This window comes from Cervus canadensis, chromosome 33 (assembly GCF_019320065.1).
Source record: "Cervus canadensis isolate Bull #8, Minnesota chromosome 33, ASM1932006v1, whole genome shotgun sequence".
NCBI classification, from domain to species: domain Eukaryota; kingdom Metazoa; phylum Chordata; class Mammalia; order Artiodactyla; family Cervidae; genus Cervus; species Cervus canadensis.
In genome coordinates, this window is record NC_057418.1 from 24,254,704 (window position 1) to 24,282,468 (window position 27,765).

Sequence of the window (27,765 nt, forward strand, 5' to 3'; positions counted from 1 at the left end):
CCTGAGAGCAATGGGAACCCACTGAGGGTTTAAGCAGAGGGACAATATAATAATAAAATGGGCAAGTCTATTGTATTATTTACTTACTTTAAAATAGTTCATAATTAAGTAAATCTCTGCAAAAGAAAAATCATTGTAGCACTATGGGTTGGAGGGAGAGAGATAGATTCAAGGAGGCCCATGGAGGCTGAAGCTTGGCCTTGGCCCCGGAGAGAGACTGGGCAACTTGAACTAGGAGTGGATGAAGGTAGCGATGAAGCCGAGAGGTTTAAGGACACTGACAGAGGTCGTGGGCTAGGTGGAGCAGGGACCAGAGGGAGGAGGAAGAAGAGTGAGATGGAGACACAGCACTGCTCCTGGGGTCCCCCATCACAGACCACGACATCTGCTGTGCTCCCAGACATCACTCCTCTCAAGAGAACAGAAAAGCACAGTTGGCAAGAATTCTCTTGGGAACAAATGGTAGGCTTATGTCAGGAGTTTTGAGTTACCCTTAAGACTCTGAGGATAAAAGATAGACCTGGGGGACTTGCCCGGCACACCAGTGATTAAGACTCTGCGACTTCACTGTAGGGGGCATGGGTTTGATTCCTGGTAGAGGAAGTAAAATCCCACATGCACAAGCTTGGCCAAAAGAAAAAAAGAAGAAGAAGCAGAAGCTAGATCTGGGACAAGGATTTGAACACACTTACCTTCAGCTCCTCCATCCTTTCCTGGATGGTCGAGAGGTCAGATGAGTGGCTAGGGTCCTGCCCTTGTAGTATTTCTTCAGCTTCTACTATCCAGGTCTCCAAAGCTTCTAAACTCTTGGTAAAGGTTTCATAGTCAAGAACGCCAGCCTTTGTTTCCACAAAAGAAAATTGGTATTTAGAAATCTAGTGAAAGGGCAAGTGGATGTTAAAATTATTTTTCATATTCTTGCATCAAATTGCCATTCTACAGATGTCATTTCTAAAAAGACAAGGTTGCCATGATCTACACTTTCTTCTTTGTATTAATGTAATTTTCCTCAAGCTTAGAATTACTTCTATGTACCATTAATTAACCAATTAAAGTTTTTTTTAAATACATCATCAAGAGAGATATATTGATTCTTGCAAAAGCTTATGTAAACATGAGGGTTAACATTAAAATTACTTAACATTTATTAACTGAACACATTTTACCATGGGACAAATCACTGACTTCAGGGCAAAATTACATGGTAGAGAACAGGGCAAGAATCCCAGCTTTCCTTGACCCCATTGGAACTTTCAAATTTATTTATTTTTAAATTTTTTGATCTTGAAGGAAGCATTGTTTTGATGACAAAAGTTCTCCTTTTCCTGTTCATGCCCAGGTTTTATAGGATGCCTAACTCATAACACCCACTGAATATAAGCTCTGTACCTGTAACACAGCCTGCTGTTTGCAGAGAGCCTGTTCTAGGGCATGCAATTGTTGACTCAAAGAGAGCCAATCGGATTGAATGGCTGATGCTGCCGAAGCATCCACTTGTTGCTTGAGTTGCCCTCCCAGCTCATGAAGAACTATAAGAGAATCCTGAATCGGCCCCAGTCCTTTGAGGAGGTCCTAAAGAAGATGAAAATATGCTCATCATGAAACAACAGGTTAAGTGTACTCATTATTGTAAAAAATTACAGACACTCATTCTTACTTGTCCAATTACTACACTAAATAACCTCCCCCTGAGGGGGTGGCGGGGGGGACGAAATCAAGAATTGAATTCTATTTTTAAAAACGTGTGTATTAACATAAAAAAAGTGCTATTCTGATTATAAAAGCCACATAGGTTCCTTGTAAGACATGGAGGAAATGCAGAAAAACTTACATAAAGAAGAAAAAAAAATTATCTACAAGTAGAGGCAATAACTAGAAATATTTTGGCAGTTTTCTTTTTTTTTTTCCCTTGCCTCTTCATGTAATTGATATCAAGTTGAAAGTCCAGTGCTACATTTTACCTTCCAGGACTTAATATTAGACACTCAAGGGAGGAGCCGTCTGTGTGGTCACGCCATAGTGGTTAGAGAAGCCCCTCCCTGGCGGGAGGGCTCGGAAGCCTAGGTATGGCTCTGTGAGCAACAGCAAGAGCAGACTCCATTCTTTTCCGCGCCATCTCTGGCCTCCACGTTTTGTGGGACCCTCGTATATGCTCCAGATTATAAGCTGGTGGAAATTCCCTGTTTCAGTTTCCATCTACCACTTAGGGGTGACAACTGACTGGTTCTTCTACCTGTTGCTGATGACTCGCAGATAGATGGAAAGAGCAGAGCCTGCCTGGGGACTTCAGTGAGAGGGGTAAAACAAAGGACAGCTTTAATCCTGACAGAGAGATGAGAAAATTCACGGCCATCATTTGGCGCACCTGACTGTAAAAGAAGCATCTCTCAACTCAGGAGGACTGAAAATGGAAAATGACAAGTCTCATAAAGATGAGCTATGTGGAAAGAGAAAAAAAAAAGCACTGAATTAATTTCACGGTAAAACTTAAACTCTAGCTTTCAAGGGATTATTCATTTTTCATGTGAAGGCCTTAGAATGAGTTGAACTTTTATTTATGTGTTTTTTATAATCTGCCTAATTCTAATAAACTCATTTGGGAAAGTTTATAAGAAGGTCTTTGAAATAAGTTCATTAAAATAAAGACAAACGGGGTAAACAGTAAGAGGCATGTGATAGATGAAACAAGAGAAGAATAATTTCTGAAAACTTTAAGTAGGTTATTGGCAGCTGCAGTGAAAAAGAGAAATATTAAAAAGCTATTAAAAAGAAGTATACTCATAAATCAGGAAAGACTTCTTCTTCCCATTAAGTTCTTAGAAGAAATTATTGTGTTGAGGCTTACATAAGAGATAATGGCCCTAACTGGACAATATCTTTTTAACAGTGGATTTTTAAAAGATGTAACATTACTCTTCATATGGTCATTTCTTATATTGACCATCTTTGTAAAAACACAGAGATCCCAAGTCTTTCACATGGACTGTATTCCATTAGAAAAAAAATGGGAAAATGACTCTTTAAAAAGAAAGCAATGGGAGGGGATCTCTTTAACTCTGATACATGTGCAACTGTGTTCTGAAAACCTAGCAGGCTCTCTGATATTGGAAACAATCATTTGTGGAAAGCTGTTCCACATAGAGCCAGAACGAAAGCTTACACACAGCAGCACTTGCCCTGCAAAAACCTGGGAAGTCCAAGCCTGGCAAGCTGAGCTAGTTCTTGACCATACATTGCAATCTTGGATCCAGGTGGCAACTTCGTCATCACCGATGTCCCTGTCGGTGGCTGCCTTCAAGAACTCGCTGGTCCGTCCCTCCTGCTGTTGAACTGCAGCGGCACACTGTTTGGAGTAGTCCTTGTATCGCTGCCAAAGCTGAAGTAGGGCCTTGCTGGCACGCAGCTGCTCGGCAATCTCTTCCAGCAAGTTATTCCATCTGGAAGTGATAGCCAACACTCATGGGTTGATTCCCACCTCTCACCAAATGCTGTGATTTGCTATTTTATTTTTCATGATCCTGGTTCATGTGAATATGGGAATAATGCAGATGTCTCATTTCTATTTAATGTAATAAAAAGTAACATTTCACACACATATTTCAAGGATAGATAGTAGAAGAGGGGTCAATCTCGGGGTATAATGCAGTTATAATTCCTTTCTAAATGTTTTCACTGCATGTCTGTGTGTGTGTGTGTGTGTGTGTGTGTGTGTAGTCATAGCCCGCCAGGCTCCTCTGTCCATGCAATTTCCCAGGCAAGAATAGTGGAGTGGGTTGCCATTTCCTTCTCCAGGAGATCTTCCCGACCCAGGGATCGAACCCAGGTCTCCCACACTATAGGCAGATTTTTTACCAATGAGTCACCTGAGAAGCCCCATTTTCACTGCCTTTGTTTCTCCTTAAATTCATTTTGTGAAAATAAAAACATTAATAGAATAGAGCCTATAAGGCTCAAGTTCAAAATGCTAGGGTTTTAATTATATCATTATTTATAATTAGATTGTGATATAAATAATGAGCAACACTGTAAAACCAGCATATTCCATACCTCATGTTGACTTCTTTTAGTGTATTAGTAAGAGTTTCTGTCACAGGTGGGTGACATTCTTTTAAAAGTTGATTGGTCACAGAGCCAAATTTCTGCAAGCTCTTTTCCTGTTTTTCTAGATCATCTTGAAGATTCTGCCCAAAGAAAAGGCCACAGATGACATGACAGGGTCTAAAAGTTCTAATGACCAAATTTTAAAGTAATATAGCTGTTTTCATACAATATGAAAATATGCACATGCAAATGCATAAACTGTGACTTTTGCCCCAATGTTTTATAAGTTTCCTTTAGATAATCATTTTTTTGTGAGTTTGTTCTTTTGGGTGCTAGGAGGGACTCTTAACAATTGAGCCTTGGAGTGGGATGGGTAATTCTGCCAGGAAAGTTCACACAGGGAGCCCCTGTCCATCATCCAGGAGGGAGCCGGGGGGCTGGTGGGCATGCAACCTGGCACATCATGGGTCTCTTTGCTGCTCAAGATCAAAGTCCAGATCTGTATTCTATTACTTACCAAGAGTTGTACTATCAGAAACTTCTGATAATGATAGTTTAAGATATCATAGCTTTCCTGCTTGTGTGCATGTTCAGTTGCTTCAGTTGTGACAGTCTGACTGTTTGTGACCCTGTGGACTGTAGTCCACCAAGTTCTTCTGTCCATGGGATTCTCCAGGCAAGAGTGGGTTGTCATGCCCTACCCCAGGGGATCTTCTCCACCCAAGGATCAAACCCGAGTCTCCTGCATCACCAGCACTGCAGGCAAATTCTTTACCCACTGAGCCGCCCAGGAAGCCCCATAGCTTTTCTGAGTACCATCTAAGTTCTAGCTCTGAGTGTTCTTCCTTGCGGAGAATCTTTATTACACAGGCTCTAGGCTTGGCGGAGTCTTCTACCAAGAACCAGTGAAGAAGGATATTTCCCAGGAAATGCTGAAGTGACAGATTCAGTTCTTAGTAAAACTCCTCAGGTAAACCAGGCTGCAAAAATCCAGCCCTACCTGACACTGCTTTTTGGTTGCCATCAAATCTAATTACATGAGGAATAGACCCTGAGCCCTTTCATATCTTAAGACAGAAGAGGTGAAACACAGAGGAGGCAAAATTAAAAGGTACTTCTCCTCAAAGGTATAAAATGTGTTTTTAAACTTAGTATTCTCAAAATATGTTTTAATGATTCACTTAGTATTCTCAAAATGTTTTAATGATTCTTAGTATCTGCAACAATTATTTGTTTAATGTAATTATACATATTCATTTCATCCTTCCTGCCCACCTGCCTCACCTGAAAAAAGGGCATTCTCTTCAGCAAGTCTGCATATCAGATCAGCAACATATAAACTTTGATGGCCAAGTGAGGGATGTGGGCCGAGGTAAGGAGGGGCCATGCTCGGCTCTTGCTGACCCCTCATCCCTGAGGCCTGCCAGGCCCATGCCACTAGCTGCACTATTCAGCCAGGGAGAAAGGTCAGTAGCAGGCGAAGAGTGTCCAGTGCCCAGGAACACAGGGGATGAGGGCAGCAATCAATTGAGGGCAGCGGCCCGAGTGAGCAGATTGTGCTGTTAAGTCCATCAACAGCCATGTCCCTCTGGATGAAGGACATGATAATAGACACACAGGAAACAAAGCCGCAAGTGCTAGAAAACGGGGATTACGTGTACGCGTTGGCGAGACCACTGACATTCTGCGGAATGCAAAGAAAATAACTTAATGGTTTAAGATGTTACTCTTTTGCTATTTTTCTTTCTGTGTTCTTTTAAATCCCTTAGACTATGTTTAGAAAAGCAGGATTAAAAAAAGAGAATGGGAAGACATAAAAGGCAGTGATAATAGATACAGAAGATTGATTTGGATATAAAGTCATTTGATAAAATACATCCATCAGGATATTTAATTTTAAAAAATCATTTAGCTATATACCAGCTATTCCAAAATCTGGTATGCACAGGCAAGTTTGATTATGTAACAAATAAAGCAAGTAAAACTAATTTTGAATATTTTGAAAATAATTAAATGCAAACAATACAGACCAACGTTTCAGCACGATGTTTGAATTCGTTCACTTTTTAAAAAATTTCTCTAATTAAAAAGAATGCTATGGATGGGGTCAATTCACTCCTTACCTGAAGATTGTCCACTTGAACTTGCACAGCTTCTAAAGAGCCAGTAAGCAGACAGAATCGAGAAAGAGAGTATCGGGCCTCCATGAGGCAACTGTTTATCTCATCAAATGCCACTTTATGGTGGCTCCACTGATCAAGCACAGATTTCAACAGGATCTTGAGTTGGCCAACCTTTCAGAAGAGACAGAGACTTCTTATAATTGCATACTATTTTACATGATAAAATATACATTCCTTTGATGGAAAAGACATTAACATTTAAAAACTTCACTGGGGTTTCAGGCATTGCAAGTAAAAAAAAATATATATATTAAAACAAAAAGTTATAAAATATGTTTTTCAAGTAAAAATGTAGCAATGTTGAAATTTAAGCCTTTCATGTATGTGATCACATAGTTAAATTAAAATGCTTAAAAAGGTTACACATATAACCTTGACCTATGGCATCAGTTCAGTTCAGTTCAGTTGCTCAGTCATGTCCAACTCTTTGCAACCCCATGGACTGCAGCATACCAGGCTTCCCTGCCTATCGCCAACTCCTGGAGCTTGCTCAAACTCAAGTCCATTGAGTCGGTGATGCCATCCAACCATCTCATCCTCTGTCATCACTTTCTCCTCCTGCCTTTAATCTTACCCAACATCAGGGTCTTTTCAAATGAGTCAGTTCTTTGCATCAGATGGCCAAAGTATTGGAGCTTCAGCATCAGTCCTTCCAATGAATATTCAAGACTGATTTCCTTTAGGATTGACTGGTTTGATCTCCTTCAAATCCAAGGGACTCTCAAGTCTTCTCCAACACCACAGTTCAAAAGCATCGATTCTTTGGTGCTCAGCTTTCTTTATGGTCCAACTTTCACATCCATACATGACAATTGGAAAAACGACAGCTTTGACTAGACAGACCTTTGCTGGCAAAGTAATGTGTCTGCTTTTTAATATGCTGTCTAGGTTGGTCATAGGTTTTCTTCCAAGGAGCAAGTGTCTTTTAATTTCATGGCTGCAGTCACCATCTGCAGTGATTTTGGAGCCCAAGAAATAAAGTCTTGTCAACGTTTCCACTGTTTCCCAATCTATTTGCCATGAAATGATGGACCAGATGACATGATCTTTGTTTTCTGAATGCTGAATTTTAAGCCAGCTTTTTCACTCTCCTCTTTCCCTTTCATCAAGAGGCTCTTTAGTTCCTCTTCACTTTCTGCCATAAGGGTGCATGTCTGAAGTTATTGATATTTCTCCCCGCAATCTCGATTCCAGCTTGTGCTTCATCCAGCCCACATTTTCGCATGATGTACTCTGCATGTAAGTTAAATAAGCAGGGTGACAATATACAGCCTTGACGTACTCCTTTCTCAACGTGGAACCAGTTTATTGTTCCATGTCAGGTTCTAACTGTTGCTTCTTGACCTGAATACAGATTTCTCAGGAGGCACGTAAGGTGGTCTGGTATTCCCGTCTCTTAAAGAATTTTCCATAGTTTGTAGTGATCCGCACAGTCAAAGGCTTTGGCATAGTCAATAAAGCAGATGTTTTTCTGGAACTCTCTTGCTTTTTCTATGATCCAATGGATGCTGGCAATTTGATCTGTGGTTCCTCTGCCTTTTCTAAATCCAGCTTGAACATCTGGAAGTTCTCAGTTCATGTATTGTTGAAGCCTTGCTTGATGAATTTTGAGCATTACTTGGCTAGTGTGTGAGATAAGCGCAATCGTGTGGTAGTTTGAACATTCTTTGGTTTTGCCTTTCTTTGGTAGTGGAATGAAAACTGACCTTTTCCAGTCCTGTGGCCACTGCTGAGTTTTCCAAATTTGCTGGCATACTGAGTGCAGCACTTTCACAGCATCATCTTTTAAGATTTGAAATAACTCAACTGGAATTCCATCACCTCCACTAGCTTTGTTCGTAGTGATGCTTTCTTAAGGCCCACTTGACTTCACATTCTAGGATGTCTGGCTCTAGGTGAGTGAACACACCATCATGGTTATCTGGGTCATAAAGATCTATTTTGTATAGTTCTTTGGTGTATTCTTGTATAGTTTGTATAGGTGTATTCTTTGTATAGTTCTCTTAATATCCTCTGCTTCTGTTGGGTCCAAACTGTTTTTGTCTTTATCGTGCCCATCTTTGCATGAAATGTCCCCTTGGTATCTCTAATTTTCTTAAAAGAGATCTCTAGTCTTTGCAGTGATCACTGAGGAAGGTTTTCTTATCTCTCCTTGCTATTCTTTGGAACTCTGCATTCAGATGGGTGTGTCCTTCCTTTTCTCCTTTGCCTTTCGCTTCTCTTCTTTTCTCAGCTATTTGTAAGGCTTCCTCAGACAACCATTTTGCCTTTTTGTGTATTTTTTTCTTGGAGATGGTCTTGGTCACCACTTCTGTACAATGCGACAAACCTCCATCCATAGTTCTTCAGACACTCTATCAGATCTAATCCCTTGAATCTATTTCTCATTTCCGCCATATAATTATAAGGGATTTGATTTAGATCACACTTCAATGGTCTAATGGTTTTCCCTACTTTCTTCAATTTAAGTCTGAATTTTGTAATGAGGAGTTCATGATCTGAGCCTATAGTATGTATATATATATGTGTGTGTGTATATATGTATATATTTATATTTATAACATGTATATATCATATATATATTTATATAATATATATGTCACATATATATTATATATATGTATAAAAAGTGATAAAAGATCAATATATTTAGTACCACCATTTAGGAAACATATTAACTGCGTGTTTTAAATTCATTAACCCATTTTATCCTGGTAACAACCTTTGAGGTAGATGGAATCTTTACTCATCTTACAGATGAGGAAACTGAGGGATGAAGAGGTGACTTAGACCTAGGTGTTAGTTGCACAGATAGGGACAGAGGTTGGATTCCAGTCTATCCTGAAATAGGGCTGACAAGATTGCTGATGGACTAGAGGTGGGTCTGAGAGAAAGAGAGGAATGAAGAACGACTCCTTGGATGGGTAGAGCTGTCATGAACTGAGACGGCAGAAAGCCTAGGTTTGCGGGGGACTGATGGGAGTTTGTTTGGGCAGGAAGTTTGAGATGTCTACTGGCCATGTGAGTGGAGACACTGATAGAGGACTTCCTTCTGTGTCTGTCTCTGACTGACTTTAGGGGAGAAGTTCAACCTGAGAACCATCTGTGACTAAATGGTATCTATAGACCCAGAATAGATAAGATCTTTGAGAAAGGAATGTCCATAATAATGTTAATTATAGGAAACATCTGAAGCTAGACTCTTTTTGAAAGGTTAACAAAGTGGACTTAACAGTATAAATACATGCTGTCTAGATTCAGCGATTATTTATTCAGTTACTTTACGAAAATCAAAGCCCATGTCACATTCACATTTGGACACAAGATGGTAAGCGCGGTCTTGGAGCCAACTCTCCACAAGCAACATTACCATGTGGTCTAAATTTGCCCAAGTTTGGTTGAGCTCCTGAAGCGTGCTCCTGACAATGCCAGAGACTTCTTCTTTCTTGTTCTGAACCAAAGCAAGTCCATTCTGCTCAATTTTCTCTACCTCTTTCTCTTTTGCTTTAATCAAGTCTTCCAGATCCTGAAAGATGAAGAAATAGTTACTTTAAATTACTCTATTATGGAACTCTGGGGTGCGCTGAAATTGAGCCATGATAGTCTCATATCCAAAAAGACCTTTTACTAATCCAAAAAGCTTATTGTTCTCAGGAGAGGGTCACCAGAAGGATACTTCTTCCTACACTTAAATTTTTAAAATTCTCCTTTCATTCCATGAGAGGTGAGTGCAATGTAAAAAATGCAAAATTTGATTACATAATAAATAAGGAAATGGCAATATGGAATTTTTTTCAAGAAGCTACAAGGAAAGAAATATATGTTGGACATGGTAACATGATTTATATCCTTAAATTCATTTATCTTGCTATTGGAAAAGTTTCACAGTCCTAGTCTCTGGAAAGAAATGCAAGAGAATGGTGTTCTGGACCCCAGTATCTGAGATTTAGTTCCACTTCTGTGACTATTAAGCTGAGCCACTTTGTGCAAGTGAGAAACTTCCATAGGGTCTCAGTCTCTTCAAATGAAAAAACCAGAGTCTCCATTAACTTCTCTTTCTCCCTAAAATACTCTGATTCAAGTGATTCAGAAAGGTTGTACGGGCTTTTTTACATGAGTCAAATCCTCATCTTCTTTAGGATTTGCATTTATAATGGTCAGCATGAAATGTTTGGGCTTTCCTGGTAGCTCAATTGGTAAAGAATCTGCCTACAGTGTGGGAGACCGCCTGCAATGTAGGAGATCCAGGCTTGATCCCTGGGTCAGGAAGATCCCCTGGAGAAGGAAATGGCAACCCACTCCAGTACTCTTGCCTATGAAATTTCATGAACAGAGCAGCCTGGTGGGCTACAGTCCATGTATTCACAAGAACTGGACACGACTTATCAACTAAACCATCACCACTTCTACCATGAAATGTTCTAAAAAGAAAATGAGATGATGATATAGAGATCATACTTAACCATAACCTTAACCCATATTTTAAATTCATTAGAAAATTTTGAAAGCACCTTGAGCCAGGTTGAGACTGCTATCAACATTTTATGGATGAATAAGTGGGAGATTTAAGTCATACAACCTGTCTCAGGTCACAGAAGGGCCAGAAGTGGAATTAGAACCCAAGACTTTTGAGCCTACTGACTCCCAGCCCAGTGCTGAAGGCGGGTCATTGGACAGGAGTCATGGAGAAGGTGTAAACCTACGTTGGGGTGATGTGAGCAGCGGTAGTGTATGGAGACCTGGTTATATGATCATATGCAGAAGTACATCCCCAGAACTAGATGTGCAGGCCTTGGGGCTCAGAGTGAAGAAAACTGAAAAATATTTTAAGCTTGGATAATGTCTCAATTCTGTGAAAAAGATGTCCACGTTCCTGTCATGATCCACACATGGATAATGCTATCCGTCTTGGGTGGTGGTATGGCTATGGACAGGGTAACGTCCTGGTCTCTGCTTTAGTTTAAAATGTGCCCCTTTAGTTTTTGCTTCTCTGTGGTCCAATCTTTTCATCACTCTCTGTGTGTCTGTGTGTGTGCGCTCAGTTGCTCCATCATGTCCAACTCTTTGCAGCCTCATGATGTACTGTAGCCCACCAGGCCCCCCTGTCCATGGAACTTTTCAGGCAAGACATTAGGGTAGGTTGCCATGCCCTCCTCCAGGGGATATTCCTGACTCAGGGATTGAAACCTAAGTCTCCTATGTCTCCTGAACTGGCACTGTGCCCCCTGGGAAGCTCTCGACCTTATGTACAAAACAGGAATAATAATACATTTGGCTCACCTCAGAGAGATAACATTGGATAAATATATCTATGAAATCCTTTTTAAGCTGTTAAAAACCAGGCAAATGTAAGAGCATTATTTTATTTAGCCATTTGGTAATCTGCCTTGCTTCAGTGCAAATTTATTTACTTTTCTCTGCTTAATTATTAGGAAGCTATTTTTGTCTTGATGTATTAATTAGAAGTTCTTGCAGTCAGTAGCCTAAAGAGATAATTTTTATTTTTAATAACTGGTCTTTTATTTATTACTTACAATTTTGCCAGTTTGTTGACAGGTTTGATAATTAACCTGAGAATGAACCTAATGATTAGTAGGGTTACAGGTCCTATACACAATGAAGAAAACATAATCAACTTTACTATTTAAGGATTTTTTTTTTCTACTTCTCTAAAGGATTATGTAACCAAATAATCCTTCCAACATGTCTTCAGTATTATTCTAAAATTCAACCACTGGAATTAAACTTATTCTCATTTATCCATAGACGTTAGTTTTTTAAGTGAGCAATATTAAATAAATGATCCATTGCTTAGAAACACATCTCAAAAGTGTCCTGCACGTTTATGTTGGCATAAAAGCACAACCCAGGAGAGAAACAGGAATGAAACACATATTTTGTGCAAAACAAAGGTATGTTTTCATTTCTCTCCAATAATAATTAAAAGATGATTCTGTTTCTGATCAATGAAGGGAAAAGCCAAAACTAACATTTTTGCTATAATAAATCATTCTTAACTTGGGCTAATTCAGAAATATCAGTTTTTAGGTTGGTTTGAGTTCATAAATTACTCCTGGAAAAGTAAAAAATATCCAAGGGCTTTTAAACAAAATAAAGCTTGAATCCAGTCACCAATGTAAGTATGCTGGCTTGAATTCTATACTTTGGTCCAGAGGAACAATTTCTCAAGAATGACAATAAATTTTCACCAAGGTCTGTGGTGCTGTCAAATGGAACCTGCCAGTTAGGCTATTCTAATTTATCTGTGATACCCCAAAATAACTGTGGGCTACTTTAATTCTGTTGTTCTTTTTAAAAAAAATGACTTTTCACTTGAAATCATGAATTGGCATTGGAGTGAAGTCCTTCCAACCACACATGAAGCTTTCTTTCTGACACTGCCTGGTGTGACCCTCTGGGAGGCTAAAATTTGGGTCGGAAAAGGAGTAAAACTTGGTCAAGTTTCTGCTATATTTTCCATCCAGCAATCTCCTCTCTCTCTCTGTTAAACAGAAGACATTACATAAAAAGAAAATGGAAAATGGCAGAAGAAAAGTACATTAAGGAGAACAAAAAATAGCAAGCAAGAAAAAATAAACGAGGACAAGGAATAAGGAAAAACAAAGGAAAAGGAAAGCTAACCTATAATTTCAGTCTTTTCATAGTCAAGTTTATTACAACAAGGTCACAAAGAAGCACTCCTCTTTCTCATGTTCATTCTGAAATTATGTTTTAATTTTAATGAAAACATTTTAATTGAGGAAGTCATTCTTCAAAGTAAAATTCTGAAATTCTGGCTCACTTGTACATTTTAGAATTGATAGCCTAAGTTAGAAACACTACTGGACCCTCGAAAATTGGAAGGGCAATGAGACTAGCCAATGTGTGTTTTTGGTCTTCCACCTTTTACACAGCTATCTCATTTTGTAGGGAGAGGGGTGTGTGGGCGTGTGGGGGCAGGCCACAAGGTACGTGTGATTTTCGTTTCTTGACCAGGAATCGAACCAGTCAGTATCCCCTGCCGTGGAAACACAGAGTCTTAATCACTGAACCACCAAGGAAGTCCCTACACACCCATCTTCTGATGTGAAGTTTTTTTTCCCCCCCAAACTATTTCTCTGTATGATAGTTTCCTTTGCCATTTTCATGCACCCTCGAAATTGCACTCCATTAGCTTGTCAGCCCAGTACAAAAGCCCGTGCTCTTTTCTGAACCAAAAGGCTTTGATTGAGAGCTTAAATATATCTCTTTACATATACCCCCTCAAAGAAAAAACATTGTTTCAAGGGAGGCTCATTACCAAAGGCCTTTCTTTTTGAAAGCTGAAATAGAAAAACAGATTTGGGGTAAGGAGCATTTCTGTAGAATTGCTTCATAGTTTAGTCTTCAACTATCCTTAGGAAATTCTACAGGGAACCATCATAGCTAATCTGTAACACATCAATTATTGAATTATTTTTTTAATTACAGCATTAACTGTAATAGCTTACATTTCTTTCATATAAACAAGAACCCCTAAGGAAATATTAAGGAGTCCCAAGTCACTGGAAAATATTTAGTCAGCCCACTCCACCTGAACCAACATCCTTATCATTAACCGTGGAATAAGCAGGAGCTGTCTGGTCTTTCTGATGGGACACAGCAGCGGGGTAACACTGTCCCCTGGGAAGCACTGGCTTACTGGAGTTGAACCAGAATTCAATCAAGCCTCTAATGCTGACTTCCATTTAGATAGGAAAGACAGGTTAGAGAAGAGCTTCTTAAGGAACCGTGTGTGTGTGCTCAGCCGATAAAGTCCTACCCGATACTCTCTATGATCCCAAGGACTGTAGCCTGCCACGCTCCTTTGTCATGGAATTTTCCAGGCAAGAAAACTGGAGTGGGTTGCCACTTCCTACTCCAGGGGATCTTTCCGACCCAGGGATCAAATCTGTGTCTCTTGTGTCTCCTGCCTTGGCAGGTGGACTCTTTGCCATTGCGCTTCCTGGGAAGCCTGAATGATCAGTATCGGGGGTTAGAACCATTCTCTACTTATAAATTCAAATTTATAAAAACAGGTGGAAAAAACCTAATAGGTGGAAAAACATTATAATTCATGTAATCAGAGAAATGTGTTACCAAATGCAGCATTTTTTACTATGTAATTCTCAATTGTCATGACTTGCAAATTTGTTTGCGTATGCCATCAAACTGTGAAGGGTGCTTGTCCGCCACTCAGACAAGTTACCTGACAGTCTTTCATCGCGTTCTGAACAGAAGCCTGGTCTCCAATGCGATGTTGTTGTTTCATTCTCTTTTCCTGGGTTTCAAACCACGTTTTCAGACATTGTACGTTATTTTCATATTCTGACCAAGATTCCAATAAGCCTTCCAACAACTGAATCTGAACAAACACAATAAAATGAAATTTGTAATTCTATTTTAGAATCCAATTATTGGCAGATCACTATTTCCTCCAGATTAAGAATTCTTAAAAAAAAAAAAAAGTCCATTGTATCTATGATTAAGAATGAATGTTAAAGAGTGTAAATCAATGACTACTATTGGTAAACAAGTAAATAACTTAAGTCAACTTTGAAGCAAAGGAAAAAGATATTAAGACCTTAAATAAAGGAAAACAATACGAAATTTTCAAAGAGTAGAGAGTATAGAGACAAAATAATAAACAAGGCTGAAGAACAGTTAAAATGAGAACCTCCAGGATCTATCCCTTCAGAAGCAGTCATATGCCCAGTGGAGTCATACTACTTTGTGGAATGAGTTTTCTACAGAGTATACCTATTTTTGGAGTTTTCATGAAAGAAGGACAACAGGGAACACTTGGCTCACCTTCTCAGTGACCAGACCCTGAAGGATTTGCCAGCTTTTATTCATTGCTCCAAGTTGCTCAGCAAAATCAGTCTTGTCGCTGCGTTTACTTTCCACATCTTGACTGCTGATCTGTAGCACAGACTGGTTCACAAAATCAACAGTCAGCTGCTTACAGTTAATGTCGATCTGAAAACCCTGAAAAGGGAGAGGAGAAAATAAGAAAATAAGGTTATATGTATACATTTCATATATTACATGATTTTATACATATCAGCTTCCTTGAGAGCTCAATTGGTAAAGAATCCATCTGCAATGCAAGAGACCCTGTTTTGATTCCTGGGTTGGGAAGATACGCTGGAGAAGGGATAGGCTACCCACTCCAGTATTCTTGGGCTTCCCTTGTGGCTCAGCTGGTAAAGAATCCACCTGCAATGCGGGAGACCTGGGTTTGATCCCTGGGTTGGGAAGATCCCCTGGAGAAGGGAAAGGCTACCCACTCCAGTATTCTGGCCTGGAGAATTCTGTGGACCATATAGCCCGCGTGGTTGCAAAGAGTCGGACGTGACTTTCACTTTCTTATATTTTACAAGGAGTTGGAAAAGCCTTAAGCAAGCCTAAGATGAATATTATCACTTCCATGATTTTTGTCCAAATAGCACAATCTGTGTATATTAATATAATCTATTATTTTCAGAAGTTGAATGTATATATAAATATGCAACATATGAATATATGTTGAATACTGAATATAAATTGATTTTATACATTTCAAAAGTATTAATACATTGAACTTAAATTTGTGAAAATTTGAACATATAGATATATTGAGTATAAATATGTGTCTGTGTTAGATGCTTAGTGGTGTCTGACTTTTTGCGACCCTGTGGACTGTAGCCCACCAGGCTCCTCTGTCCATGGAATTCTCCAGGTGAAAATACTCAAGTGGGTTGCCATGTCCTTCTCCAAAGGATATTCCCGACCCAGGGATCAAACCCAAGTTTCCCATATTGCAGACAGATTCTTTACCATCTAGGCCATCAGGGAAAACCTGAGTATAAATATATATATTTTTTAGGAAAAGTAAGTAGAAATGGACAAACTACATAATCCCACTATATAATATATATAAATTATAATATTTATTTTTATGACTTCTTAAAATGACACAAAGTCTTATTCAATATTTTGACCTAATACTGGACAGTGCTCCTATGCCTATAATGAGGGAGGCAATTTTCTTACTAATTGGAAACCCAAATGGTCACCATGTATGAAACATACACTTTCAGACCTGATTTCTATAACTTGAGTTTTTGAGTTGCTTCCAATAAAGCAGTCCTAAAAGACAAAAATCCAGAAACAAACAAAAATGTTTAGTTACCTTGTATTTCTGAAGGTACTCATGAATTGTCTTGTAACCGATGGAATTTTTAATATTCTCTTCATCCTTTTGAATAACACTTTCCATAAGAGAAATCCAAGTCATGACTTCAGAAATGGCGTGGCGAGAAGGCAGTTTATCCATTTGGAGCTGCCCATGTCAGAGACAGAAAGAGTCACAATATTAAAGTTCAAACTGATTTCTGTTAACTTAAAATTCTATTAATTCCTACTAAAGAACCAACAGAACAACACTTCTTAATGACATTTTTGGATATTAACCTCGTTAGAAGCTGGAAATTAAACATCAGGCAAACAGTCAACAGTAATAGTCCTCTTATGTTCACTTGACATCAAATACTATAAACATTGCATAAACACTACCTAATTAATCAAAACACCAGCAAGAAGAAAATATTATTCTTATTTTATAGCTAGTTTTATGAGTATAAAAAAAACGTAACTACAAAACATTCAACAGATGTATTTTATTAATTATCTTGTAAAATCTCTGTGTATTACAACTCAGGAATGTTCAAAGAAGAAAGAAAAATACCACCACACGACAAACTATCATTTTCTAGATTTTTGGCACTCTGATATTTGTTCCGAAGAATATAGCCAATTTCCTCCGTCTTTCACTAAAATATACTTAGAATCCTGAATCTTCCTTAACATATCAAACATTTATGCAAATACTCAGAAGGATTGGGGGGGAACAAAAGCAATCATTTTAAATATTTATGGACTTCCAGGTAGTGCAGAAAGATATAGAAGTCAATGTGAGATGTTTCCTGCCCTCTAGAAATGTTCAGCCGCTGATTAGGAGGGATGAGACATTTATGTGAAATATACCTTTTACACAGTGATGAATGTTAAAGAGAGATACAGATAAAATTGGGAGGTCAGGGCTAAGAAGCATATTTCCAGATAAGGAAACTACTTACTTTTCCTTACTCTATTTGTTGCATATCAGCTGTATTACAGGTAAGATTATAGGTCTTTTACATATACTATTGGGCTTCCCTTCTGGCTCAGCTGGTAAAGAATCCGCCTGCAATGCGGGAGACCTGGGTTCGATCCCTGAAGAAGGGAACGGCTATCCACTCCAGTATTCTGGCCTGGAGAATTCCATGGACTGTATAGTCCATGGGGTCGCAAAGAGTCAGACACGACTGAATGACTTTCACTTTCACATATACTATTATTAAATCTTCATAACTACTTACTTTTTGAGAGAGGCATAGTCACCCTCATTTTATTTATGAGAAAACAAATAATTTAAACATGGACAGACAAGGATTCTAACACATACACAATAAAGAAGCCATCGGAAGACAGGGAATTTGTAGATTGGGCATTTGTAGAACCATTCACTCTTTTCTTTTTTTGGGGGCGTGGGGCACATTGATTTACGACGTTGTGTTACCTTCTACTGAAAAGCAAAGTGAGTCAGTTATACGGATAACATACATTCACTCTTTTTTAGATTCTTTCCATACAGGTCATTACAGAGTATTGAGTAGAGTTCCCTGTGCTATACAGTAGGTTATTATTGGTTATCTATTTTATGTATAGCAATATCAATATGCATTATAAGGGAAGACATAAAAGACAGGGTGTCCAATACATAGCTGACTTAAATTTGTGAGCCAAAGCAGATAAATGTACTTTTCCATCTAATAGCATTTACATCAGTTATGAACAATTAAACTGCTGATTATTTCTATACCTGGTGAAGCTTTTCCTGTATGGCTGGAATATTTGTCAGCAGGTCATTCCACTGACCATCAATGTGGGACAGCTCAGAACGCAAGGCAGCTGTGTCTACTTTCTTTAATCGAAGAAGCTGATTTCCAGTGCTCAGAACAGATGATTTTAGCGTGGACTTGGCATCCACCTCTTTGGAAAACTCCTGGAAGAAGTACCAACGGTCAAATCAGGATTAAGTAGCCAGACCTTACATTTACAGAAAGAGACTAACTTATCATGTAGAGTTTTTTCTTTCCATCTTGAAGGAGAGTGGCGATATTAAGCACTCTGAGGAAAATAAAAGCAACAGACCCTTGCCCTGAATGAAAGCCAACCTCCCTTAGACTCTAAAGAGGCAATGTGGAGGCTTAGTATTTTGCAGAATTACTCAACACACAGAGTTAACAATGACAAATTCTCTATAGCTTGATTTACTAAGTACATCCATTGACAGCTGATCTTTTTACTGTGTTAAGTCAGGCCTTACCTAAACGCCTGAAAACAGTGAAACTGAATCAAATACTTTAGATTCTTCAGCTTACCAGAAAAGCATTTAGGTGATCACGGACCATTTCCAGTTCCTGTGGGACTGTTACAGATTGTTGAGTCCAAAATTCTAGCCTGTCTTTTGCAGTCTGTAACCAGTGGATTAGATCTGCAGATTCGCTTTGATATCTGTAAGGATAACAATAAGCCTATTAAGTAAACAACCAATCCTGACTTTGTGCTAACCTGTGTTATTCGCCAATGCTAATTTTAAAAGGAGACAGGTCGGGATTTGGGAGAATCATGCCCTGGGCTGACACTCTCCAATTCCCTTCTCTTAATATCCATACCTTAAGTAAGTCATTCTCTCTGTGTTTCAGTTTTCCCATCTCTAAGCTGAAAATAAAAAAAAAATCTTTCTCCTACTCCTTCACATTGAGGCTACCTACTGAGAAAACATTAGATGATCTTTAAAGTTCTTAGAAATAAAGGTGGCATAAAAACTAGGATTTCATTATATAAAATCAACCTTCCACCTCTCTTGACTACCTTCTACTGCCCTCAAGGCAAACTCTACCTTCTCAAAACACAATCTCTTTTCTTTCTCTCCTTCTAAGATTTACTGTGACCACCCATGTACATCGACAGGCAGGGGAGATGACAGCTCAAAGGTAAGATGTATTGCATAATGCCTGCCTCCCTCACCCTTTTTTTAAGTACATGTTTATACAATTACGCAAGAATCCAATTGGAAGCTTTGTGTTTGCCTTTCTTTTACAAACTCTGTGGTATGTTCCTTGAGGGACCACATCTTTTTCAACTCGGAGGTCCAACGGCCTTATAAACACTGCAGCAGTAATTTAAAAATTTGCCGAAGTATTACCTGGTCCAGTGTTTCAATATTGTTTCCAATCTGTGAAGTTCCTTAGACACTTTGTTGGTATCATTTAACCAGTGTTCTCCAAGTTGATTTAGCTGGCTTTCCAGATCTGAGCAGCTAACAGATATCAGAAGTCGTTTTCCATCATCTATTACCTGATATAATTTGGGCTGGTATTCATTAAGGCTGGATTTCAAATGCTAAAATGATTGAAAATACTGGGTCAAAGTTTAGATAATGCAATTTTTCACCCTAAAGATTATAATTTCTCCATAATGTTCCCCTTACCCATTAGTCAGACTTCAACTATTTACACTGAAGTTTCTACTTCATGATGTTTCTATATCTAAGTATATAACTTTGGGGGTACTTAAAACTATTAACATATCATTATTTTAAGAATAGTGTGACACCAACAAAAAAATACAAAGTAATGCTTGGTGGAGGCTGAATTTTCAAAAAGAGCTCTCTCTCATTAAAAATAAGAAAAACAAAAAGGGTTTTTTGATGCTCTATCATAAAACCATCTGTAATTATTTCGAGACAGTGAGACTTCAGCATAACAAGTGGAAAACACTTGCTGGAGGCTACATTTTCAAAAGGGGCTCTCATTTAAAAAAAGCAAAAGACCTTTTTATGTTCTATTATGAAACAAACACTGAAAATGAAGGTACTTAACAAAATATTTGATTGCAAGTTTGAGTAAATCTGTGGAAACCATGGGAAAGCTTGGCAACTTCTTTACACCATGCCGTCGCCTGGACGCTGACCTGGTAGAGTGTGATCCGGTCGATAAGCCTGTCTTCGCTCTCCTCCACCAAACCCACGCTCGGGGTGCTGCTCTCCACCATCTCCAGCTGCCGGCTAAGCTCCCAGTGCTCCTTATCCAGTTGGGACCATGTCTAGAAACACGACATCAGTGTGTGAGCTGAAGACCCTCATTAAGGAACAGCATCCTTCCTGTGTGCACACACACACGCCTGACGGAGCCCTTCAAAGACATGTCAGCGGTGCCTGCTTTGGGGCTTTGCTCTGGGAAGCAAAAGATGGCATTGCAGGAAGTCGTTAGAAAGTCACCCTGAAAAGCACTGTGCATGGATCTCACATCTGCAGCTAAGCAGCTCTAAGACCTGGGCAAATTACTGCCCGTCTCTGAACCTCACTTTCAACATTAAAAGAAATGGTGATGATACTAACAGTCTTGTCCATTGTGAGGCTTAAAGAGAATAATATATGCAGCACATCTGAACGCAGTGGGCATCTGAAATGCAGTTTCATCCATCCTCACAGTGAGGATGAATGAACGACTTAAGTGAAAGGAACCCAGGCTTGTTAACTTCCCAGAGTAAGTGAACGAAATACTTCACATTTGCAGATAAATAACCGACACAGACAGTTAAGAAATATGAATATACAGTACAGACAGTCTATTAAGAAGAAGTTTCAAATCACTTATTCTAAAATTATTTTTTTATTTAACATTGGAAAATCTTTTCTTTTTATTTTAATCATGTGAAGTCTTCTTCAATAATTTATATCAAAGGCAGGTCTATCAAGACGGTAAATATCACCGTGCCCAGTCTGGAATCAGTCTTCATCTGACTGCACTCACAGAAAGGCACAGCCTTTACCTAAATGTAAACCAGGGGCACACACAACACGCGATGCCCAGTCTGTGATGTCTCCGGGTCACAGGAGACAAATCGCAGGAACAAAGACGTCGCGCCGGCCGGGTCTGCCGTGTAGCCGGAGCGTGCTGGCGGGGAGGGTCTCACCTCGAGGATGTACTCCAGCTCCACACCCCTCTTGTGGGCCCCTTTGAGCACGGCCGAAGCCTGTGCCATCAGGTCTGTGTGGAACTGAGTTTCCTGTGGGACTGCAAAGCTGATGATCTTCCTGAAGAGGGTTTCGGTCAAGATCATGTGAGACTCCAGACCCTGAAAGTACTCCTGCAATTTTTCAGAGAGAAAGGGGTCAGCAACTCATGCGTTTACTACCTAACGATAAAAACCGCTTCAAACCCAGAAGCGGCTGGAGCTCAGCTAATCCCTGGGCAACAGCAGTCCTCGCCTGCTGGCCTCCACTCACCCAGGCACCCACAGCCTTGTGCAGGGACGGGGGGGGCTCCAGGCTCCTGCATGGCCTCTCCTGGCCCCTCACTCAAAGCTCCTACATAACGCTGAGCTGCAGGCACTCTGGCCCCCAGACAGAACCCATCACTCGTGAGCAGCTGCTAAAAAACTCACCCGCCCTCTCAGCTCCTCATCCCGGTACCACCTGGGTGGACACTCGCTTCCGCCACCACACAGCCCGGCCTCCCCTGTCCCTGGGACACATCAGCGCCTATTCCCCACCTTCAGCCTCTGCTCACGCTCCGCGTCCTGCAATGCCCTCCCCTGACAATGTCCGATTTTCCTTCCTCGGGGGTGGGGCTGGAGCTCTGTTCTTTTGAATTCTCAGAGCATCTATTGTACTTCATACTCAACGTCAAGCTTAACTGGACACACACTGATTGGCATAAAAATATATCTAAATTTCCCTCATAAAGTGCCTACTCACAGTAGAACTGTAGGCCTTGCACAGCCCCCTACAAATGCGTTTCAAAATGTTACTTTCTGTACGGAAATGGCCCCAGAGGATGCATGCTAAGTTACTTCAGTCATGTCCAACTGTGACACTAACCGTAGCCCACCAGGCTCCTCTGTCCATCAGGTTCTCCAGGCAAGAATACTGGAGAGGATTTCCATGCCCTCCTCCAGGGGATCTTCCCGACCCAGGGATCAAACTCACATCTCTTATGTCTCCTGCACTGGCAGGCGGGTTCTTTGCCACGAGTGCCACCTGGGAAGCTCCCCCAGAGGATGGGAGAGGACTATCCCAGTTCCTGCTCCCTGCACCAAGGATGGAACTATGACTGGGAATTGACGACATCAGCTAACGCTGAGTGTGTACTATGTGCTGGACACTATAAACACTCCAGTGACTAGTTGAATCCTTATCACAGCCCTAAGAGGTAGGTAGTTTTATTTCCCATTTTACAGACTCTGAGCCACTCACGCAGAACTCTCCCTCAGAAAATGGTCTGGTCATAGAAGAACTAAAACCATTATTTTTAATGGACAGTTATGATATCATAGAATCTCCAAGTTGGAAGAGAACCTGGAGGTCACTTAGCCCAACATTCGCAGAAAGCTGATACTTGTTTCACAACTCCATCTCCCCCGACAGCCTTGGACGGACTTCTGGCCAGGAGGGCTGTCTGTTTAATGGCAGCCTATCCTTTTAGAGTTCTTCATCTATTGAGCTTTATTTCTTTGTTATTTATACTCATTGATCCCAATTTCCCCTCTGGAATAACTCAGGATGATATTTTATTGCTATGGTCAAAGATTTGAGAAAAACCAGCTGTTGACTTTAAAGCAATGTTTTCAAAGCCAAATGATAAGGCTTTAATAAATCACAAAGTTTTGGATAAAAACCTCTGGGAAAAATAGCAAGAAGTAAAGTTCTCTGCGCGCCGCCCCCCCCCAACCCAAATACCTTTATAAGTCACCAAAGAGCTACACAAAGGTAGAAGGTTAACCATCTATGAAAGTGATGTGAAAGTGAAGTCGCTCAGTCATGTCCGACTCTTTGCGACCCCGTGGACTGTAGCCCACCAGGCTCCTCCATCCATGGGATTTTCCAGGAAAGAGTACTGGAGTGGGTTGCCATTTCCTTCTCCAGGGGATGTTCCTGACCCAGGGATCGAACCCAGGTCTCCCGTATTGCAGGCAGATGCTTTAACCTCTGAGCCACCAGGGAAGCCCTAACCATCTATAAACCAAGGGAATTTTAAAAGTTTCCCTATAAGAAATTTCCACTGTCTGGGAAGTTGAGTCTTTCAGGTGGCAAAATCTTTATTTTTATAATGTTACTAACAATGCAATTTGTGTTTCTGAATTAAACAGGCATTCCATGGACAGAGAAGCCTGGCAGTCTATGGTCCATGGGGTCGCAAAGAGTTGGACACAACTGAGCACACACGCATACTAAGCATCCTTTACGAAGGGAACAGGATCTAACCTGAAACTGGTTATTGTACATACTGGTGGAACAATCTCAGGTCTACCAAGTTGGGTCATGTAGTAAAAGCACTTGTTGTCCCCAGGAGAAAACTCTTGAGGACTATGGTAACCAGAAGAGCACATGTTTAAGGACATTTTCTGTTTTTTGTTTTTTTTAACCTTATGTTTGTCAAGTAGTTGTTGGATTTCCTCTTTGGAAGATACGATGATTTTCTGGTCTCCTGTCGTCTTCTCTTGTCCGGTTTCCAGTAGGTCAGCCAGATCCTGCAAGGCTCTTTCGTACTGACTCTTGAGGGCAAGATTCTGATTCAGCCCGCTCCGCCGGGAGCCAATGGTCATCATGAGTTCCTCATACATGTCCTAAGAAACAGATAGAACTCATGCTCAATTCAAACTCACTCTACATGGGATATGTCTGACACCTGTCCTCACAGAATGTCAATAGTTGATGGAGGTTTAAAATGCTGAAAAGCTGTTTTTGCAGCTAAAGGACATGTCACGGAGAATGAAGTTCTAATTTTTATCACGCTCCCAAATTTTCTAATTTTGGAGTAACTGAATAGAGTATCCTCAACATTGGGTCTGCTTAAGTAATAATCAGATCTGAGACTTTTCCTTAAATAAAGAGCTACATAAACAGAGCAGTTTCATGTGAGCAGACTTTAAAACTTAAAAAGGCAATGTTTTTTGGTGTTTTTTGTGCCAAATGTGGTGGAGTAAATAAATAACTATTTAAACTGGAAAGACATTTTAGCGGATGATGATACACCAAAAACAAAATTTATTTGAGCCATATGGACCTGATTAATGTATCATATTAAGGTTGAGTACGCCAAAATGGCTCAATCTGGAAAAGTTCAACTTTAATGCCTATTTACAGCTATGACGCTTGACTCTTACACCTGACATCTGAGTGCTGTCGGAAAACTATCTCAAAAGGACAGAGTGGGGGCCGTGGGCCCATCACATTATGAAATCTTGGATAATGGAATGAGACAGTAGAAATAAAAATGTTCTTTTAAAATAAGAGGTATTTTATTTTCTCAAAAGAATTTGTGACCCTATATTGGACTCAACAGTGCAGACAAACTAATACATGCACATTTTTTTCTTAATATAAATTATCTGTGTTATGAGATGCTATACTTCATTGACTTTACTATCTCATTATCTTCCTACCAATCTGATACCAGCTATCTGCCTAGGTGCCATATTTAAAAACACCAATCCAAAGTGTTATTCTCTTCTCCTGGAAGATGCTGGGGAAGTTGGTTTGGATTTCAGCTACCTTCTAGCTTAATTTTTTGTTGTTCTGGAATTGAAACATTGTCTCTTTTCCATTCAACCATGTATGAAATATAAACTACAATTTTGAACACGTGAGAAAATACACTTTCTAAAAGGTATCAGCTTAAGTAATTTTTCCTTAAAATGTTTTTTTGGCTACAGTACAATACAGGGTTGTCTAGGTATCTAATAAGATTTCCAATTAATAAATTTTCTGGAGTAGAAAGCAATAGGCCACAAATAAATTAAACCATAATGCTTAACCATCAGAATAATAATAATGCAAAAAAAAAAAAAATCTTAGAAGCATAAGACTATGAGGAAATACAAGAAAAGACCTAAAGATTTGACACAAAGTTCTCCAACAAATAGCCCACACAGACTACCCTTCAGTAAATCTCAAAATGTGTCCATTTATTTTATTGTACTAAATATTAATATGATAAATGTTTTAGAAAATGTTCTAAGAGTTACTTGGGAAAAAATTAGGGCCTAGATGACATGAATTTTACAGAAAACCTGAACAAAATGGAGAAAATATATATTTCTTTTTTCTTGACTTCCAATTAGGATGTACCATTGAAGCTGAATGCCATTAGTAGAAAACTGTACCTGGAGTTTGGAGAGTTCTTGCATGGAAGGCTGCTCAATCTGCAACTTGTCAGCACGCCTTTTTAACTCAATGATTCCCGCATCTAATTCCTTTAGCCCATCTTCAGCCTGCTGTATTGCCTGTGGAGGATTTATTACTTGTCATTAAAGCTCCAATAAACAATTTCCCATGCACAATATGATTATCATGGCTTCTTACTTGTTCCTCCCTTCTCCACCTAAAACATTTTCCAAGCAACATAAAAATGATGGTCCTCTATTATCTACAAAAGGGAAGAAAGCCCTTTATTATACTTCAGGTCAGATATTTTAAAGGTAAAGAGGTTGGAAAGGCTTAGCATGGAGGCTTGGGAGAACAATGGCTTCCTTGAACAAATAAGGGAAATGGTGAACAGAAACCTGAAAAAGAACCACGATTTTAAGACAAAGTTAGAAAAGGGCATCTGCCTAAGATGCTCTAGGGGGTCATGTTCTGCTTTTCTGAAATGCAGTTTTGAGCATCGTTGGAGAGAGATTCAGTGAGGATAGGGAAAAGCACATTACAGCATGATCGGGAGGGTTTACTCATGGCAAAGCAGAAGGACAAGCGATAAAGCATGATGGTGACCACTAGGGCTGAGCCTCGTCTCCCCAGGGGCTACTGAAGCAGGACAAGACCTCAACCTGGCCTTCAAGGAGCTTCCAGTCTGCTCAGGAAGCTGGAGTAAAGAGAAGAAAATGAAACAAGGCTGAATACAATTAGGTACTAAACTTGCTTCTGCTCCTCCCTGTGAGAGGACTTGGGAGCAGGCAGTGAATTCTGGAACAGTCGGAGAAAGCTTTTGGAAGACCAGAAACCTCAGCGGCCTTTGAAGGAGGAGAAGAACACGGACTCCAGATGGCAGATAAAACACATGTGTCCTATTTTCTCCCTCCTGTGTCGCCAACATTTTGTTTGCTTGCTTTCTGGAGTGGTTCCCCAACCCACCCACCGCCCCCCCCAATAAATCTACAAGGGCAAGGAAACAGGAAAGAAGATGGTACCAACAAAAGTTTGCAAGCTGAAAATCAGAAGGATACACGGGAATTGACTTAGGAAATCTGAGGAAGCTGAATTCTAAGCTGGCAGGGGTTCTTCATCATCAGATTAAAGCAACAGGAATCTCGGGAACTCTAGGAAATGCAGGATGAGTACTAACTACAATTCGAGGGTTGGTGGAAAGATGCTTGAAGAATATTCAGATTCTCAGACCCTCTTCCTCACTCCACATTGGCTCTTTCCATTTTCTGAAGAAGGTATTGGATTGCCCAAAAAATCTGTTCAGGTATTTCCATTACAATGCACTTTTTGGCCAACCCAATAAGACAGACAGTCTCTGGACTGAGGGGCACCAGAGGCTTGAGTCCTTGACTGCAAACAAGGGGAGAAAGTGACCAAATACCCAATGATTGCCGAATGTGGAGCTCCTAAATCTCCTAGAGTGCTGAAGCCTTGTCCCTATTTTCCAGACATAAGAGGGTGGGTGGGAGAAAATGAAAAGATCTAAAAAAAATGACACAAGAATTCTCCAGCTCATGACCCACATAGATCATCCTTCAATAAATCTCAAAATCGTCAAGCCTCATCCATTCGTAAAGTTCCCATTCAGCTGATTAGTCCCTCATCCTAAATGTGAAGAGACAGCATGTCCATGTATCCTAGAAAAGTCTCTAACATGAAAGATAGAAACTAAAATAAGCAAACAAGTAAAAGTAACCTTGAGGGAAATAGATTATTTCCCTCAGGAAAAACAAACAAAGACCTTAAAGTCTCCCCAAATACCTTCAACTCCCAAATCATTAATTTACCTAGAGAGATTACAGAAGACAATGCATCTGTTTAAAAAAGGACACAACATTTGGAGAATCAAAAAGAGCTCTAGGAAGATTAAATGCATGAGAGTAGAAATGAAAAAGTCAATAGAAAAGTTTGGAGCTGAAACCGAGAAAGTCTTCCGAAAGCAGAACAAAAAAAACAAAGAGAGAAATGTCCCTCGATAAGAAAGTTAGAAGACTGGACCAGAACATCCAACATCTGCCTAAAAGGAGTTTCAGAAAGGGAGACAGATAAAACAGAAGGATGCAAAATATTTCAATACTCTCATAAAATGTTCCAGAATGGAAGGATGAAATTGCCACATCAAAAGAGCCCAATGAGTTCTCAGTCCAGAGGATAAAACAGACTCTCTCCAAGGTATGTCATCATGAAATTTCAGGACACTGAGACCTTTGGGAATTAGAACAATTT

General features: G+C 39.8%; 1 protein-coding gene across 3 annotated transcripts in view; it reads right to left on the minus strand.

Moving 5' to 3' along the window:
- SYNE1 (spectrin repeat containing nuclear envelope protein 1) overlaps positions 1-27,765 on the minus strand; it is a 474,926-nt gene that overhangs the window by 93,554 nt on the left and 353,607 nt on the right. For all 3 annotated transcript variants that reach the window (XM_043457157.1, XM_043457156.1, XM_043457158.1), the window contains 16 exons: positions 25,500-25,619; positions 23,760-23,960; positions 21,309-21,482; positions 20,304-20,435; positions 19,537-19,733; positions 18,710-18,842; positions 18,148-18,330; positions 16,417-16,566; positions 15,054-15,230; positions 14,452-14,607; positions 9,595-9,750; positions 6,165-6,335; positions 4,048-4,181; positions 3,233-3,437; positions 1,390-1,572; positions 693-839 (listed from right to left, as the gene is read on the minus strand). In XM_043457157.1, coding sequence (XP_043313092.1) covers positions 693-839; positions 1,390-1,572; positions 3,233-3,437; positions 4,048-4,181; positions 6,165-6,335; positions 9,595-9,750; positions 14,452-14,607; positions 15,054-15,230; positions 16,417-16,566; positions 18,148-18,330; positions 18,710-18,842; positions 19,537-19,733; positions 20,304-20,435; positions 21,309-21,482; positions 23,760-23,960; positions 25,500-25,619 — 2,619 coding nt within the window. The remainder of the gene's footprint in view (positions 1-692; positions 840-1,389; positions 1,573-3,232; positions 3,438-4,047; positions 4,182-6,164; positions 6,336-9,594; positions 9,751-14,451; positions 14,608-15,053; positions 15,231-16,416; positions 16,567-18,147; positions 18,331-18,709; positions 18,843-19,536; positions 19,734-20,303; positions 20,436-21,308; positions 21,483-23,759; positions 23,961-25,499; positions 25,620-27,765) is intronic.